Below are 18,277 nucleotides of genomic sequence, written 5' to 3' on the forward strand. Positions count from 1 at the left end.
GACGCGAGCGCCCGCCGTCGCGCCGGCACCCGACATGATAACCGCCAGAGTCCATGCAAAATCGCGCCGAGTGCGACGAAGACGGATGCGCGCCGCCCCCGGATCGCGCTTCGACGTTTTCAGTTGATCCGAAGCCGTGACGGCGTGCATGTTACACTTGCCACTTCAGTGTAAGTGACGATACGCGGCCGAGAGCGCGCGGATTTCGCCACCGCGCTTCGCCAAATTCGACCACCACCACCACCACCAGTAAAAAACCGACGACGAATTCAATCGGAAGTTAACTGAATGTCTATCAAAATGCAAACGAAGCCAAAAACGCCAATGTGAATCATCTTACCGCGTGTTTAAAACTCAACTTTTTCCCCAGTGCTCTCTCTCAACCCTTTAAATTGAAAACTTCACCGCGAAACTGCGCTAAACTGCAATTTTAATTTAGTTTCGTGTCGCTTGAATGCTTGTGCAGTGTGTTCCGCCTGGTTTACTCCCGCTTTGGTGGGCCTGAACGCCGCCGCACGGCGACGGAACTAATAAAAGTGCATCGTTAAAACACAAGCCGCAAAATATAGTTGCGCTTAAAGTTTTTTAATTAAAACGTGTAAGTATGCAGCCGTTGTGTAATTGTTGCTTTTGTGGTGCGGTTGTCACATTGATTGGACTGCTCGTTTGTCGGCGAATCATTTTTGAAGTTGCGCTTTCATTAGTGGCGGGCGCGCTCGGTGCGACGATTGCCGCCGGAAAGTGGTGCGCAACCAACAAGTTAACTTCCGCGCGCGCGGGCGGCGAAACGCGTTTATTCATGTGGAATGCAGGCAAAAATAGCGCAAATATCAATGCCAATATTGCAATTTGGCATTGTTTCAATTCTCGCCAATATTTCCCACTAAAACGCGAATAACACAAACGTTTCGCATACTTTCTGCAATAAATTCACTCAACTGACACAGTTTTTCATTGATTACTCCTAAACCAATTAACTTAAAACCATGATTTATTCACCAATCGATTAAATATTTAATTCTCAATCTAATTATGTTAATATTTCATTGGTAACTAATTGAACAAAAAAGTTGCGGGCATATTTTAATCAACTTTGCAAGTTTTTACATAAGTCAACTTTAATTGGCTATAACTTCTTACAAAATACTTCGTTTAACGAAACTTTTCTCATTTAGATACAGAATTAAACACAGAATACACTCCTGAAAGAATTCTACGAATCGCGCAAGTAGTTTTTGAGTTATTCATGAATAACTAAAACATTTCTCGCGATATATAATAGAACAGTGATTATTAGTTCGATAATTGTAGTTAATAGTTAATAACTTTTAAAGCAATTAACCTATATTAATAATTTATGATGAAATATATTCCGTATTAAATTCTGGACGTAACTTTGTAAGGATTTAATTGAAACGGCCACATATCAAAAGTTGCAGACAAATTTACGTCGATTTAAAGAGTTTCCATAAACTCCACTTTAATTGTTGATAACTTTCAATGCATTTAATTAACCAAACAAACTTTTATCAAGTTAAATGTGAAATTTAATACAGATTATTTTTATCATCATAAATGAAACTTGCGCTGTTTTCAATTAAAATTATTAATTAAAAACTATAACGTATTATTCACACGTCAAGTTAAATATTCCATACAACTCATAGGAAAATGAGTAGTTTTGACTGGAAGCCCGCGTTCTTTGTTGTCTTTACATTCCATAATAACAAGTCTCCTATGACAATATAACGAGCCAACATCGCCGACGCTAAAAACCCCCAAGACACAATATTTGTTCTTCATCATGAAGCGAATATAATGTTTGTATTTCTATTATTGTGTTTGCCTTTTATTCCATCTTATCTCATCGTAAATATTTAAGTTTCTCGTCGAATGCGCGACGAATTCCGTGAATTAAAACAAAACCCCGGCGAGTGGCGAATTTTTTGTTTTGTTTCTGCTTTATTTTAATGCTGGCGAAACTCTTGTAACGAGTTTCCGTTGCGCACAAAAGAATGGTGGCACTCGTCCGCAGTCAGAAAAAGTTTACAAGATAAAAAATTAGTAAGTATTTTCACTCGAGGCCAATTTCGCGAAACTCGGATTACCAGCTCGGCGCATTTGTCCATTTTATTGTCCTGGCAACAATAGTCGTGGATACTACTCGTAATAACTCCATCATCAACATCAACGTTTTTCCTAGCCTCGGGGTTTTCTTCCACTCGAAAAATACGTTGGGAAGCAGACGCCGATAAAAACGAAACGATCGAGCGAAAATAAGACTCAAACGCCGACTATTTATATTCGTCACTGTCCTAATCAACAGTTTGCTCCTTGACGTTTCCTTTCTATTAGAGAACCCGGCGTGCGCGCCTCTCAGCAAAACGGCCCGCTGCGTTCGAGTAAAGTAAAGTTCACTTTGTAGTTTGAACGTGTTTATCACATTAAATATCAAGCCGCGCACTTTTATCTTCCAGTCGTTTTCAACTGCCACACTTTCTGAGATTCTCAATGAACAGTAATAAGGACGCAGAGGGGAAAAAAATCATAACCGAAACAAGGAAATGCTCTTCCTTTCGCGGCGCAAAACTAACAAGCGCTAGTTGTATTCATCATTCATCTTAATCAAACCAGCATCAGATCGCGTCGCGGCTTCTTATTTTCCGCGCAGTAAAACAAAGCAGATGCAGCACTGCTCGGATGTTTACTCCGGCATCCTGCATCCTGCGTTTTCCGCGCACCGAAGCATATTAGATAACTCAAAACGCGCGCTCGTGGAATGTAAAACGTTATTCGCGTATTCCCCTCGGAGGGCAACTGGAATGCCTGAACGCTCGCCCGTAATTAATACAATAACGAATGCATGCGATTTTCATGCTTGACCTTTCGCATTACGTATTAATCTAAATTTTTCACGTGAATTATTTATGGCCCGCTCGAGCATGCGATTGACATCCCACTCGGCGCTTTGTTCAGCAGGGCGGGAAGGAGAGGGAATAATTTGCGCCCATGCTGTGATTAGGTTTTTCTTTTCGCAGCATGATTGAAATATGAATGAGTTTAATTATGTAGCCGGCGCATATAAATAAAAAAATCGATGGCGATTGTAGAAATAAAAGCACGAATCATATTTATAGAGCCCTTCGGGGGTGGACGCGCGCGTCGAATAGCAATCATTAAAAGCAACAAATACAAACACTGGTAATGGAACATCCAGACTACTCAAATACCAATTAAATCGCGCTTTATTTCATGTACGCGTATGTTTTGTATATCGTAACATTGTTAATGGTATTGTTATTGAAAATTAATTAAAGAAGGCAACTCGCATTTTAAATGATAACGAGCAAAAAACAAAACGAAAAAAAAAAAAGAAATGACGGATAATTATAATCCAACAAGTACAAAAATAGAAAAAGTCGAGTTCCGTCCGCCCACGCAAAACTCCACATTTAGGACATAGTTGTGCAATTTTTATCATGACCAGTTGGAAACATTTCCGCTCCCGGGCGCGGGCCAAGGCACCGCGATCTAAAAATATTCGGTTGAAGGGATCTCTCCTAGGTATACGCGCACATACATGTTAATGAGTTTATATCCGACCTCCTCCAGCGGGGCGGCAACGTCGGCGGCAAGTAGGGCGCGCACAACTCATGACAAAGGTTCGAGACTTGAGTGACAGGTTCATGCAGCCTCAGACATGGTGCGGCGGCGGTGGTTTTGTATATTTTTTTTTTCTGCTGCGAAAACTCGCGTTTCCTGATTAACTCAATGTTTCCTTAAATTCGCGTAATTAGAAAATGCGCGGTGGTTTATTTCGGGATTATTGACACTCGCCGCGCAAGCAGAAACCCAAAACCTAAACCAGCGGATGAATTATTAACCATGTGAGAGATGAAAGAAATATTTCATTTATTTTCGCATTACTCTCGCGCTCACCAGACATGAAATATGAACATTAAAGAGTAGAACGGGAGGAAATTCGGCGATAGTTTGGCCCAGCATGCGCAAATAAATAATTCACGGTGTTCACGTGCAAGTGTACGCCTAATGTAATTAAAGATGAGAATTTCCAGAGCAGGCAGAGCAGAAATAAAACGCTGTTGAAATACTCCGGAGCGGATTGACCGCCGCGCGTGGATGGAAAATCAATGCGTTGAACAGTTAATTAAAATTGAACGCTAAGTGCGAATGTTAATAAAGTATCAGGTTCGGTTAATGCGACGCCTCTTCGTTACGCGATCAGCCGCTGCTCAACGTGCGCGGTTCAGTTTTAAACTATCGATTCGCGCTATCGATACACTACATGTCGCCGATAATACACTTAGCGAAGTTGCGCGCTGCCTCGATTCTAATAATATCATCGGGCGCTGCCAAATTTAGACCAGATTTACAATTTACTAACGAAACACAATTATTCGCATGCGGCGGCGAGAAAATTCAATTTTTTCCCACCCAGCCATCAAAAATAAATTTCTGGCATGAGATTTATCAAAATCAAAATCTCCGGGTGCAATATGCGAATTGTACGAATGTAATTTGCAGAGTAAATAAATAATCAGAGCGCATACAAAGCGCAGTCGTCCCCAAAACAAATAATTAACCAAAATTGCGAATTCAACGCGCTGTGTTTACATGTACTGCTATTACTCACACACGCGTTGTTTTTACTTCACTTTCCCCTGGAAATGTGGGAAATTCTACGGCCGCCAAGGGTGGCACACAACACTTTCGCACGTTGTACATGTCTTCAGATAAGCGCAATAAAATGCGCGCTGCACATACGGGAATAAAAATACATAGTTTCATTCGTGGTCGATTACCGTGCGCCAACCTCACGCATATACTTACAAAACAAAAATTATTCAGTTTAGTCCTCTGTGGTTGTTTTTCGCGGCGCAATTTCCATCATCATTGCGCGCCGGGCCCGCAAATAGAAACGCGTGGGTTTGTTTTTTCAAGAATTATTACCTCGGTCTCGGCGGCTGAAAACAAACAGCAGTTTGCTATCTGCCATCATAAATATTTACTCGCCATGTCCTATTTGAACCACCCTCGCATTCGGCGTGCGGAACTGACACAGATACAAGGATTCCATTTGCTTGCGCCGAACGAAACGAAATAAAGCGAAGCTGCTGTTGCTGCTGCTGGTACCTACACCTACTAAAAATGCCATTCTTGCGTCGTTCATAAAACATAATTAATACAGTCGCGCGATGGCATTCGCGTCCTTGGCGTATTCACGTTTAATCCACTCATTTATAACAATGAGCTAAGTTATTACGGAGTGAAACGCCGTCGAGACAACTCTATACAAACGTAATGTTCACACTTTACGTGCCGAAAATGTTTTATTCTACATTCGGGGACGGCGGCGGCGGCTGGGGTGATGGGCGTGTGTATGCCGGGGATTCATTTGATCTGGAATTTGATTATTTTTGTTTGCGTTACAGCGAAAAATACGCCAAATAAAAACAATGTAATTTCGAGTGTCTTTCTGCGTTGTGTAAATAAATTTCGCTCATATTTCATTTAAATTAAACTAAAACATCGCCCACTGATTCATTCGGTTCATTAATCTGTTCGCTACGTTTATAAAACAAACCGAAATGCATCGCTGGGGGCGGCGAATGCATCCAATATTTTTATTGCATGATTGCAAATTGCTTTCGCACTAAAACGTTAAACTGGTTTGCGCCGAAACAACATTTCTCAATTTAGTATCCACGAGTGAAAAAAAAAACAACAAAATTGTTAAAATGACAAATTAGTTGCGTGTTGGAAAAATTGCGAAACAAATAAAAGCGCGCAATATGAAGTTTACGCCGGTTGAGATTCCGAGCAGTCTAATATGTTCCGCACAAAGGTGCAATAATACAGAAGGCGGCGTTGTTTAGCGATGCGCCGCCTCCGCTGTGTGCTCATCTCGCCGGCATTGTCCTCCTGCGCGTCGCCGGCGCGCAAATTTTTATTAGAATTACAAGCTTCGTGAATAATTTATCTCGGCGGGAATAAAGCTGTTTGTTTTGAGCGCCGCGGCATTCGGAATTTTTCCTGTTTGTCGCCGCCGCGACGCGCATAATCTTGGCAAATAAAATAACGTTGTTTATTTATGTGGTGTAAACATCTCTCCTCAAACCGAACAAATTTCAGGTGGTGCATTCAACCGCGCGACCAACCAGCTACGACGACGACGACCGGCGAAGATAAATAAAATGTATATTCTCCGGCGAGGATTTCTCTACTTGCTCCTGCTGCTAGGTAAGCAAACCGAGTTTATTTACATCGCGAGGGCAAGGTATAAGCGGTGTGTCACACGCGTGCGGCCGCAGTCACAGGCATAATATCCTAGTTTCTTGCAATTTCAACAAAAATTTATTCGCCGTGCTAGAACTACGCGCGCCGAGTAATCTAATACCCACATCTTTAGCGCGAGCGCATATTTCCGAGCGTTGCGCTAAACATTTAAGATTATATAAGATGTAATACACTTATACCTGTTTGCCAGCGCGCTGGCGTTTCGCCGTAAAATACGACGGAAACTCGAGCTTCTCTCCGCTCGCATATTTTCTTACCCACATCGTGCAGCAGTGAACAAAGCTCCTCGTGCTTGAAGGGGGAGCGAATGACTTGTAGATTGTTGCGCGCGACGTGCGCTTAAGAAATTTCGGCGAACTGTGCTCTGGAATGTCGCTAGTCGACAGTGAACACATCAAACAATACCTACGGAATCGTAAAAACAGAGGTATACGAAGGAGATGAACTCCTAGTTTACAACCAGCGGATTTTTCTTTATTTTTCTTCTAGGAAGCAAAAATATTTTTTGTTTCGCTGAACAGGAAAATATTGCGATGAACAGCGTTAATCACCCGCGGGTGTTTTTGTTGTTTTGTCGTTCTGGAATGGTTTATTGTTTAATTAAACTTCACCTTCTTCATATGAAATACCGGCCGGATTAAAAACTTGCTGCACACGCCGGTTATTGTTATTAATTATTTGTAGCGACACGCAACTTGTTAAAAAGCATTAGGGAAGGCATTAGAAGGACAAAAAGCCAGCGCGCCACAAGTTGGAAGCCGTATTAGGGCGAAAACCCTCAAAACGAGCGCGTGGCCCCCATTTCGTCCTTGCCGCCGACTCCCGGATGGCATACGTCCCGAATCGCGCAGAAAATTCGCGCCCGTCTCGCCAGCCGCGCCGAAGTAATTACTAACACCTGGGGCGACATGCACACCAGCTGCTTTTAATTAATAATCAATTCGAATAAATTTCGCAGAAATATTACGCGCGTATCTATGACACATTTACAATGCCACCGCAAACTTGCGTCCTACGCGGTTCTAATTGCAGCAGCGCCTGCGGGTTGTTTAGTCGTTGTTTTGTTTTGTTTTGCTGTGTTTTTAATTTTTGTTTTCTTTCGGTTTTGTTTCAAGCGCGATTGCGATAACACTTGGAAACTTCAATTCCGGGCATTGTTTGCGCACAAGCGCGGTGGAAAATAGGTCCTCGTCGCCGCTTTTGTGGCGGCTAAGTTGTTGTTCTTGTCGCGCGGACAAACGAAAAATACGAGACATTCTTCGTCGCGGGCGTTTCCGGGCCTCTTTGTTGCGGGCATGTCGAATGCTCACATGTTTGCACGCCACCCCCAGGCGTCGTGCGCTGCGGTTTTCACTTTATTGGAAAACACACGTACGTGCATCGGGCGTGCACACGTAAAAACAGGATAAGATCAACAGCGCAACACATAGTCGAATTCCATCAGGTCGCGAAGTAGTCACCCGCCCCCGCTGGGGCTGTGGTGGTACTTATGTGTCATACAGTCAGGCGCGTTTTTCTCTCCCACACATTGCAAATCAACAAATTGCCAGCACGATCCAAGCGAGTTGGGAGTAAATTCACAATCGAATGTGTCGAAAAATCGAAAACAATCGAAAAATAGAACAGCATAGACCGACCGATGGAACAACACTGTCCAACGTGTATGTCACGACTCGACTTCACTCAACAATGACACGTTCAGCGACTATTTAGACTCGTTCCGGGAGTGTTATTGGAAAAAACACGAGAAACAAGCCAACAAACGAAGGAGCGAACAAATGTGTTACCATTTTATAATAGAAATAAAACGAGAAATAGAAACAGCCAGCCGAACCGGAACATATATTTCGACTTGCCGGCTTGCCTCTTCCAATAGGTTTTCCACGACACGCTTTTGCAACCCGAGATATAACCGAGTTATTTATATTATTATGTTGGAAATATTTACGTCGTAGCATTTCGCATTTATGTAGCAAATTTCTAGTCGAAGATTAATTGTTTGACATGATTCATTGATTCGCGCATTAATCCCGAGCGAAATTCGTGCATATTCACGACATTTGTGTCAATATATTTGTGGCACGAGGAGCCATTAGCAGATGTCATGCTAATCTCGTAGAAATCCGCCGTCGAACGCATTCAAACGCGTGTTTATGAATCGCCTGACACCGCACGGCGCTATTAATTACAGCGCGGCATCAAAGCCAAACGTTGCCGGCCGCGCAACTATTTGTCAACTATTCAATTAGCCCACAAACGTCGCGTATTTTTCTTTTTCGCGTAACAAGCTTTATTGGGTCGCCCTATGTTAATGATCGACTTGGATTAACTGAATTAACGAATTTGTAGCGCTATTTTAGACAATTTTGTAGAAAAACGCTTGTAAAAGCTTGAGTTTTCAATGTTTTTGCAAATTTCAAAGTTATAATGAAAATATTTGAGTTTTTTATTAATTAGTGAAAGAATTATTTAATTATAACAAACCGTTGATTTTTTATTGATTTTTAAAGGTCACGATATTTTTATGAACAGAAAACTGACATATTTTTAGTTTTTTGTTAATAACTTTGAAAGTTTTCTGATTTAAACAAATTTCTTTACGGTTATTGATAGTCTATTAAATTATCTGTCAATATATGAAATCAAATATAAAATCGTAGTTTTGGTTGATTTACTATGAATTTTTAAAGTTGAAAAAAAAAATTGCAAATGTAGATGAATATAATAACTAGTGTCGCTCGGGCCTATACAATTTAAATTGACATTCACGACAATACTTATGATACTTCTTTAATTTTGAATTATCATACACTTGCGTATTATTTTCTGCGTGTAATTTATGTGAAAACTCTGTAATGTGCCTTGCTCGCAACCCTGAATATCATAAAATATCGTGATACATAAAAGAAAGGAAAAATACAGTGCGAATGAAGGAACACGCTCGGGTCCGCGCCGAGGGACTTTATTGAATTGCCGAAATAAAACTGAAAACGTCGCGATCGCGCCCGCCGCATTACATAACGGTATAACGGATGAAACAAGATGAAAACGTTTGCGAAAGGCGGCGCGGACGCGGCGCGCAAGATCGCCGGGCGTGCGTATGAGTCGAATAAATGAAACGGCAGAAAGGCAGCAGCAGGAACACGAAGAAGAAAAAAATATATAACGAAACGAAACAACGTCGGCGGCGCACTCGGGAGATTGTTGAATGAGTTCGATTAGTCCCTGACTGAATGGGAAGAATCGGCGGGGCCCGCATGTCGAATTGTTTCAATTGCTTCAATTGCTCGTATTCATTGGCAAATTAGACGGAAACTTGAAGAGGAAATTGATTGTTTCCACTTTTGTGATCGGCGCACAATCGCATATTTGATTTGGCGTATTCTTCCTGTCCGCCGCCCGAAATCCCAGCGATTTTAATCTTAATTGCTTGATTATTAATGATATCCGGGATTGATTAATGGCGTCAATCAAATCACTCCGGCTCAATGGGCTGGTGACCAATACGCTCGAGTGGAAATAATTCGGAGTTAGAAACTTCATCACACAAGAAGCGAGTTATGAGCACGTAAAGGGAAAATCAGTGCAAAAATCCTATGTTCGACACTTATACCGCAACTCAAAGCATTGGACAATTTTTTCTTTTCGAAAATTCACGTTGTTACAATTGTAAACCCGTACTAATTGATTAACGATAGGATAATGCGCGCAAATCTTTATTGAAACGCCCGTTCGAATAAAGTCCGACCAAAGTTTGGCCCCCGGACGGGTGTGCCGGCGGGCGATTGTAGTTTCATTGTGATATAAAGTGCAATTTGAGATGTAGCTACAATGGGAAATGTGCAATTCCATTGTACTTACAATCCGAGCATGTTGTGTAACGACACAACGCTAATGGCGCACATTTACAGCTCGCATTTACTTAAGTGCTTTCAATTTTCGCTGCGAGCATGCGCGTTGTAATCCAGCGCGCGACTAATTCGTTTACTCGCGCCGGGAAATTCGATCGGCGTAATCATCCGAGAGTCTTTGTGGAAGAAAATCCGCGGTGCGTACTCGTACTATGAATGTACTCATCGGGGATTTTTGCGTCGCTGTGTAATAGCACTAACAATAGCCCACTACTCGCGTAACAATGAACAACAACACCTAATGACTTTTTTACTGGCTGTTTTCGAAGCACCGTACTCCATTACACGCGATATATCCAAAGGGCTTTCGTGAGTCGTTGTGTACTTCCGTTTGCTTGTTTATGCTCTTATGCGTTTTCCTTCCGCGGGCAGTTATGCGTTTCCTCCTCCACGCCCCAATATTCCGTTTCGCTTGTTAATGATGTCTTGATTTCTCGCAGGGCTGCTGTTTTTCCCTCCCCGCCCCATTATAACAACATGCTAACTCTATTAACGAATTGTTTGATGTCGAACCAAAAGCAGCTATTTCCATCCGAACGTTTTCATTTTGCCTTTTAGCCGCAGCGCGCTTAATTGGAAACATTGAGAGCATAATTGTTTGAAACTTTCATTAGTCAATAGTGTAATTAAATATTTAATTGGCGTGCTCGTGGCGATTTGATGGCGCAAGCAAGCGGCTGACACGACGTCAACGCCTCGGATGCTTATGATTGCATAAAAACGCAATGGCGATGAGAAATCGATGGCAATAAACAATGCTTGTGGGGCGTAATAATAATTTCCACGGATCCATCAAGCCGCGAACGTTAAAAAATTTATCACCGCGCCGAATGCGGGCCAAAATGCAATTAAGCTGATGGCCGAATTCAGTCGAATGCAGGACGAATTGTTTTCGATCGGAATTTATGCGCGGCCGGGACGTAATAATTCAATGTCAATGCGAGTTATTGAAAATTAAAAATTAAGAATCAATATAGTAATAATAAAAATCAAAAAAATTGACAGGATTGTGCTGTGTTAATGATCAACTTGTATTTAAATTTAAATTTTACGGCATTTTTGTAGAAAAACGCTTGTAAAAGCTGTAATTTTTAATATTTTTGCAAATTTCTTGCTTGGTATGAAAATATATGAGTTTTTCTCCCTAATAGTGAAAGAATTATTTAATTATGTCAAACCGTTAATTTTTTATTGATTTTTAAAAATCGCGATATTTTTATGAACAAAAAACTGAAACATTTTTAGTTTTTTATTAATAACTTTTCAAGTTTTTGGATTTAAAGAAATATCTTTACTGTTATTGATAGTCTATTAAATTATCTTTAAATATATAAAAGAAAATGTAAAATCGTAGCTTTGGTTGATTTATTATGAATTTTTAAATTTGAAAAACCATGCAGGACTAATTGTTTTCGATCAAAATTTATGTGCGTTTCCCTAAAAATTCAATATCAATGCGAGTTTTTAAAAATTAAAAATGAAAAATCAATGATACTAACAAAAATCTTCAACTTTTGCAGGCTCATGCTGTTTGGCGAACATCGATCGCCTGGAATTGGTAATGCCCAGGTATGCAGTGCGCGGCGGCGATGTCCTGCTCAAATGCGAGCACAGCGTCACCCCGGAGGAATTATACAAAGTCGAGTGGCAGAAGGCCGGCACAAAGATCTTCCAATACATTAAGGACCGCAAGCCGCCGTACCGATACTTTCCAATGGACGGCGCCGAGCTGAACGTAAGTTCCATATCGCATAGGCGGCGTGCTTCCGGTGAAGTCCGCCAACTGCTCCTTTGCCGGGCGGCGTATTCAATGCGCGCTACCCCAATGCACCCGCTCGCCCATTCGGGGTACATGGGACACTGGACACAATGCACGGATGGCGCATTGTGCACAAAGTATACATTGTGTATACATCGTGTGCAAACATGCGCCAGCTGTGATTGTGATTCGGATAAGTTCAACTTTCTCGCGCGCGAGCCAAACTTGCGCTTGCTTTAATTAACTTCGCCACCCGGGTTTTTTTGAGTTTTCATTAGGAAATTTAATCTCTTGCGAGCTCTTCGACTGAGGTTGCATTCGGGCTGGAATTTGATATCGAGTTTTTTTATATCTCCACGAATCTTTTGACGATTTGTACTTTTACTTTGGGTAACAGTTCTGAACCGCATCGAAACTGGCAAAAGAAGCAAGAAGAAAACTACAACGAAGCACAAAAAAACAACTCTGGCGATTTTATGATTTAAATAAAATTGTAATGCATGAATCAGTCACTCAGTGTACGTACGTATGCATAAAGACACATTTTTGCCGTTGCTTTTATTTCCATTTTAAGGGGGCGAGATTTGTGGAGATATAAAGTCGAATCGTGACCCCGTCTTTCGTTTTTTCTTTTCGTAAATGTGTCTATCTCGTTATTGACATGTGACTGAGCGAATTTCGAATTTAAAGCCAGGCGCACAAAACATGACGAAGTGGAACGGCGAGGGATACGAACACGCCAGGCGCTGGAGAACGGGGCACACAGCTTGTGAGACGCGTGTGAATAAGTTAAACGCCGCTTGGAACACAAAAAGCCGCCCGAAAATGCATGCAATCAATTTTCCGGGTCCTCCACCCACACACAAACATACACACATAGAGACAGAGAGAGAGTGTCATGCATGTTGACATAAAATCGCACTCAGGCGAAATGAAACACTATGTGGGTGGAGGCGCGCGTTTGTGTGTGACTAGGTGAGTTGGCCCTCCAGTTTATTACCTAACTCTTGATTAATAATTGATGCGCGCGTGAGTGGAGATATAGCAAAAATTCGATCTCGGATTCCGAATGTGTGTATATACATATATCGGTAGTGTGTTGATTTATTCACGCCGGCTGCACACGCCGGGCAATGATTATTATATTATCGGTCTCGGATTTCAGAAGGCAAACAGCAGCGCGAAGCAGCTCCATCTGACTCGGCTGACGTTCGCCGCCGGTGGGTCGTATTCGTGCGTCGTTTCGATGGAGACGCCGATTTTCAGCAAGGACTCCGAGAGTCAAACGCTCACGATAATTGGTAAATATATTAACATGTGTGCGAGCGTTCTGTTTGCATGAAACGCTCGGATATTCCTCGTGTTTGATTTGACGATTAACGTGCGCGTGATAAAAAAAAACACACGAAAAATGAAAAAAAAAAACAATTTAAGAACACACAAAGCTATTAGACTCAACTCAATTTGTTCCGTGGGTGGCATCGCGTATGCGGAAACCGATACCAGCAACTTCGCGCATCCAACACGTACGCGACATGCAAATATCTCGGAATGAATAAGTTGAAGTTGCAAATATCGATTTGTACTCTCGGAACTTTAGTGGAGCAAACAACGTTGATATATTCGGCGTACACACACACACACATACATGAGTGTATTATATTCGCGACCGAACACACACGCCGCCCCCGAATGGGCAAAATCCTAGTAAATTCAAACGTCACAAGTGATCAGAAATTCCTTATCTGTTACCCATTGTGTATACACGGACGTTACGCGCAGATAGGAAGACGGTGGCCGCCCCCGCACGTGAATAAGTATTCCCACCGGCGGGGGGAGCAAGTTTCAAAGCATCCGAAATACCTCGCATCGCAAAAATCAATATCGTCCTGTGTGCGCTTTTTTATTGTTGAACATTAAATATATAGAACGGAAATTGACCTTCGTCGACACGATGATATATTCTTGAAAATGAATAGACACTTTATCGCACATCAGCAAAAAATCACCCGAAGAAGAAAAACCACCGCCGAAAAAAACTTAATAAATATTTGATGTTCCTTGAAAAGTGTGCGGTTTTTTCACGCCGAGGGAAAGACAACTGACTGCGCGCGTTTAATTAAAATATTTGCTATTAATTAAAAAAATAACGCGCTACATATAATTAAAGTTCCGTGGCGCGCAGCAGGCGACATCGTATTTTTTATTGATTTCATTAAAATGTGGCAGTAGGGACAGGGACGAGATTTTCACATGCCACTTTTCACATTTCGCTTCAGTCTCTTGTTTTTAAGAAGTTTTCCCAACGCGCGCGTATTATGCGCGCCGCGGTCATAAGCTAAGCAGAATAAACACGCCGTTGTTGTTTGATCGCATAAATTTGATTTAAAAAGTATTCCCGTGTTTATCTAATATTTGAATTGAAAATTTTTCGGGTTCGCTGCGACCGCCCGCAGAGCTCGTATTCACTCTCGTACCGGTGAATATTCGGGAACGTGCCGAAACTCCATTCGATGAATTTCCACGCGCGACCCGAGTTTCGGGTATTTACTAATGGCGGAACTTTCTTTCGGGGCGAAATCCTCCTTCTACCGAGCCGTTACTGAAACACACGCCGCACACCGAAAAATTGAAAAAGTGGGCAAACCGAAATTAAAAAGCGCACATCTTGTCGGATTCCGGTTGCAGATCGAAGATTAAACAAGCGGGAAGAGCTCGTCGGCGTCGTTGCTGTCGCTTAACGGCGCCGGCGAACGAGATTAGTCGTCGTCGGGCGGCAGCGGCGGCGGCGTCGCGCACGCCGGGATTAATTTGTTTTGAGACACTCAGTTAAAATTTGATTCTTCTCGAAATTGCAGAGCCGCAGGAGAAAGACCCGAGCATTACGTTCGACAAGAACACGTACCAAGTCGGGGACGTATTGCAGGCCAACTGTACGACGGCGCCCGCCCGCCCACCGCCGCACATTACGTGGCTAATCAATGGAGTGAAGGTATAATCGCGCCCGCAACTTATACGTGCACTTACCTAACATAATCCCGCCAGCGCCGAAAACGCCGAGAGGGGACAAACTCTCCCAGCTAATTCGCATCGATTTTCCGTAATAGTTTTCGCCCGCACCCGCCGCCGCCGCCGCCGGCGGATCTTGTTTGCAAATTTAAGTGCAGTATGCGTGTAGAGAAAAAAAAAACACGCGCGCCGATGGGGCGTGTGTGGAGTTGCAGGCGAAAACGATATTCTGATAGGCATTAATTCATTAACGCTTGTATCTGCCGCCGCCGGACGCCCGGCAATTTGTTCCGCCAACGCATCGATTTTCAATTAAGGTAATTCGCTTTGTTTGCGCCGGGCTTATTGTTTATCTAGGTGGACGAGTCGCTGACGCGCGCGTTCTCCAACGGAAGGATACACGGCCACGGCTATTATGAGCACCGGTCGCCGTCGATGAAACAATTGTCCATCGAGGTGTCGGAACTGCACGCCGGGGACAACGGCGAGCTATGGCTGACGTGCATGTCGACGATTCCCGGCTACATCGGACCCAAGGAGAAGTACGCCGACGAGCGTCGGCATTCGATCCGAAGTAAGTGCGCACATAAATTACCAATCAACCCAAGTAGCCCGTATTTATTCACCCACCCACCGAATCGAAAGAATCGCTGACTTTAATTAGTCAGTGTGGTGTGTCACAAACTCAAAACTCAGTGCATTCGATTCGTCGCGCGCACATAAACTGCAAAGACGTCCCTTTTGTTTCAGTCGAAGTTGTAATGACCGAGATACCAGCTGAGATAAAATCGTCCGACAACAATCTCGTCGAAAACATAACATCGAACCGACAACCGCAATTGCACCCGGATCATCGATCGCACTTCCTGCTTATTTCCGGCTGGCTGGTGTGCAACCTGCTCTTCAACGCGAAAACATAATCTCGAATAAGTTAGGCTTGCATTTTATACACACTATTACACCCACACAGCCACGTCGCAGTGACAACAATTTGTAGAAACTTGTAAGCCCCGCACACGCAGAGCAGGGGCATACACGAAAATCTATGAGCATAAAAATACACGCGCGAAACTTGCGCTTCGAATCAAACTTCGCGAAGCATGCAAATTTCCAAACGCAAAGTCTATGAAAATATTTGAAGAAAAAAAAAACACAGAAAAAAATTATGGAGATATATTCTTGTAAAACGTAAAGAATAACAGAGGAGATATTAAAATTCGCGTCGCGCGACCATCGCGCACCGAATTCGCCGCTGTGGTGAGCGAGAGATAAATGTTTTATATTTATTAACGACTTATTACTAAAAATGATTGTCTGAATTGACGTTCTTATGATAAAGATAACTGAGCATGATAACGCATTATAATATATTAATGTAAGAATACTAGTCGACGATGTTGTTAATGGTAATCATGGATAATTGAGTGTTTCCATAATAATTTCATGTAAATAACCAGCGAGATCTGCGAGCGGCAAGAAGGGGGAGAGAAAGAAGATCCCTGCGACTCGATACGATGTATTTAAATAAATCAGGTGTGAGTAAAACATGATTTAGTGCTTTCCACTTCAAAATTCAAAGAAAAAAATAACGTAATATGCTCTCTGAGAAGCCGTAGAGGGCGCGGAAGACGATAGAACTAAGGCCAGATTATTTTCATAAGCTTCATAAGAAATCCTGAAGAGTGAAACATTGAAACTATATTTTTTGAAGCAATACATGAATAATTATGCATAAATTATCAAAAAACTTTTTGAAGTATGAAAAGTGGCACTTTAATCACGGACGACCAAAGCCGTGCTAAAGTACTAAAGTAATAGTATATCAAGTATCAAGTGGCTAAACGTGAGTTTTTGTCACGAGATTGATTAAGTGCCAGCGTAGCAAGCGTTTAATCAATCGAGTGTTTAACAACGTTTAGCCACATGATGCTTAAGCTATTTTTTCTACTTTCACTCTATTTCCACGTTGAGATTTTGGATTTAAACTTTTTTTATTAAATCTCGAAAATTCGTTTGCCCACTACTGAGAAATGCTCCACCCCGTGACTAAAGCCTGTGACTAAAGTACTTTAATCACCGCTTTGGCTATCAGTGTTTAAAATACCACTTTTCGTATCTAAAAACCGTGAAAAAACTAACACTTTAAAGGCAAAAGTAAAAAATAAATTATTAAATGTTTCAAAACAATGTAGTTTCGACATTTCACTCCAAATAATTATTTTTTAAGGCCTTAGAAGTGTGGCTAAATAGATGCTTGTGTAAAATTGGCTTGCTATGATACACACTATACATAAATGTAACAACAGCCGCGTAGTAAAGCAACAATTGCCGCAGATAAACCAAGAAAAATACAAGTATAAACACTATGATACATAAATTTATGTAGCGCAGCAGGGTAAACCCACAATTTAAGAATCTATATATCGTAAAATGTAAAAAAGAATAAGTATAAAATGACGAGATTCTAATTTTTGACTCAATCTACTGTTTACTATATCTCTACGAAGAAATGAAGATGAAATTTTAACAATAATCTATTTATCACCACCTTCACGAAAATCAATAAGGCAATGCTTTCCATGCGATTGCGATACCGATATTGCGTATTAGTGTTGAAATCGTGAACGATCCCGAGAGCTTTCGCCGGCTTTCCGAAATCAGCAACATGATGAGAAGCAGCATAACCAAAATGAATTTAACGATGTCAATGTAATTATGAAAATCATGTCAATTAATACGCAAATAATTCCACGTTATTTCATTCTACGTTATTCGCCAGCTGGGTTTCCGCATTGCGTTGGTTTTCATGCGACCATAAACCCAAAGAACAAAAGGAAATTGATAACAATCACCGAACGATACAATCATTTTTCAACCGGCGCCGATCGGTTCTGAAGAGTCTCAATTTGAAAGCGAAGCCCTATATTTTCATAACAAAATCTTCGTAGGTATTATTTACAGGCGTGTGCGGCATGTAGGTAGGATATTTGGGAGGCGCTCGAATTTAGATTTGCACGAAATTGTCAACTCCCACAGCCACCCGGACGTAAAACGACCGCAATACAATCACAATGAGATTAACTTTTGACGATTTTGGTTTTGAGTCTTTTTATCCGGCTGAGTTTACGTTTTGCGTTTGGTCATCGATGGTCAAGATCTTATCACTGTTTGTACGTATTTATCTGTACCTAAACTAAAGTCAATATCATGTCCCTAGAACTCGTGTTTGCCCTCGAACAATCTTGAATTTTGCCACTTTGTACATACTCTTCGACGGGGA

General features: G+C 41.9%; 1 protein-coding gene across 1 annotated transcript; it reads left to right on the top strand.

The window, feature by feature from the left end:
- Positions 1 to 113: 113 nt before the first annotated feature.
- On the top strand, positions 114 to 17,201 carry LOC135791163 (uncharacterized). Its single transcript, XM_065301472.1, has 7 exons — positions 114 to 598; positions 6,154 to 6,261; positions 11,750 to 11,964; positions 13,154 to 13,289; positions 14,847 to 14,980; positions 15,355 to 15,571; positions 15,748 to 17,201. The coding sequence occupies exons 2-7, from the start codon at positions 6,216 to 6,218 to the stop codon at positions 15,915 to 15,917; spliced, it is 918 nt and encodes a 305-aa protein (XP_065157544.1). The 5' UTR covers positions 114 to 598; positions 6,154 to 6,215; the 3' UTR covers positions 15,918 to 17,201.
- The last annotated feature ends 1,076 nt before the right edge of the window (positions 17,202 to 18,277 follow it).

The sequence above is a fragment of the Atheta coriaria genome, unplaced genomic scaffold (genome assembly GCF_025399875.1).
Source record: "Atheta coriaria isolate IRGN ID8LTWV9N9 unplaced genomic scaffold, Caltech_Dcor_3.1 hic_scaffold_4_pilon, whole genome shotgun sequence".
Taxonomy (NCBI): Eukaryota; Metazoa; Arthropoda; class Insecta; order Coleoptera; family Staphylinidae; genus Dalotia; species Dalotia coriaria.

Excerpts from the sequence above, each read along its gene's own strand:
- LOC135791163 (XM_065301472.1), top strand. The coding sequence starts at position 6,216 with ATGTATATTCTCCGGCGAGGATTTCTCTACTTGCTCCTGCTGCTAG. Across the intron at positions 11,965-13,153 it reads TGGACGGCGCCGAGCTGAAC|AAGGCAAACAGCAGCGCGAA; the intron begins GTAAGTTCCATA and ends CTCGGATTTCAG. Across the intron at positions 13,290-14,846 it reads TCAAACGCTCACGATAATTG|AGCCGCAGGAGAAAGACCCG; the intron begins GTAAATATATTA and ends TCGAAATTGCAG.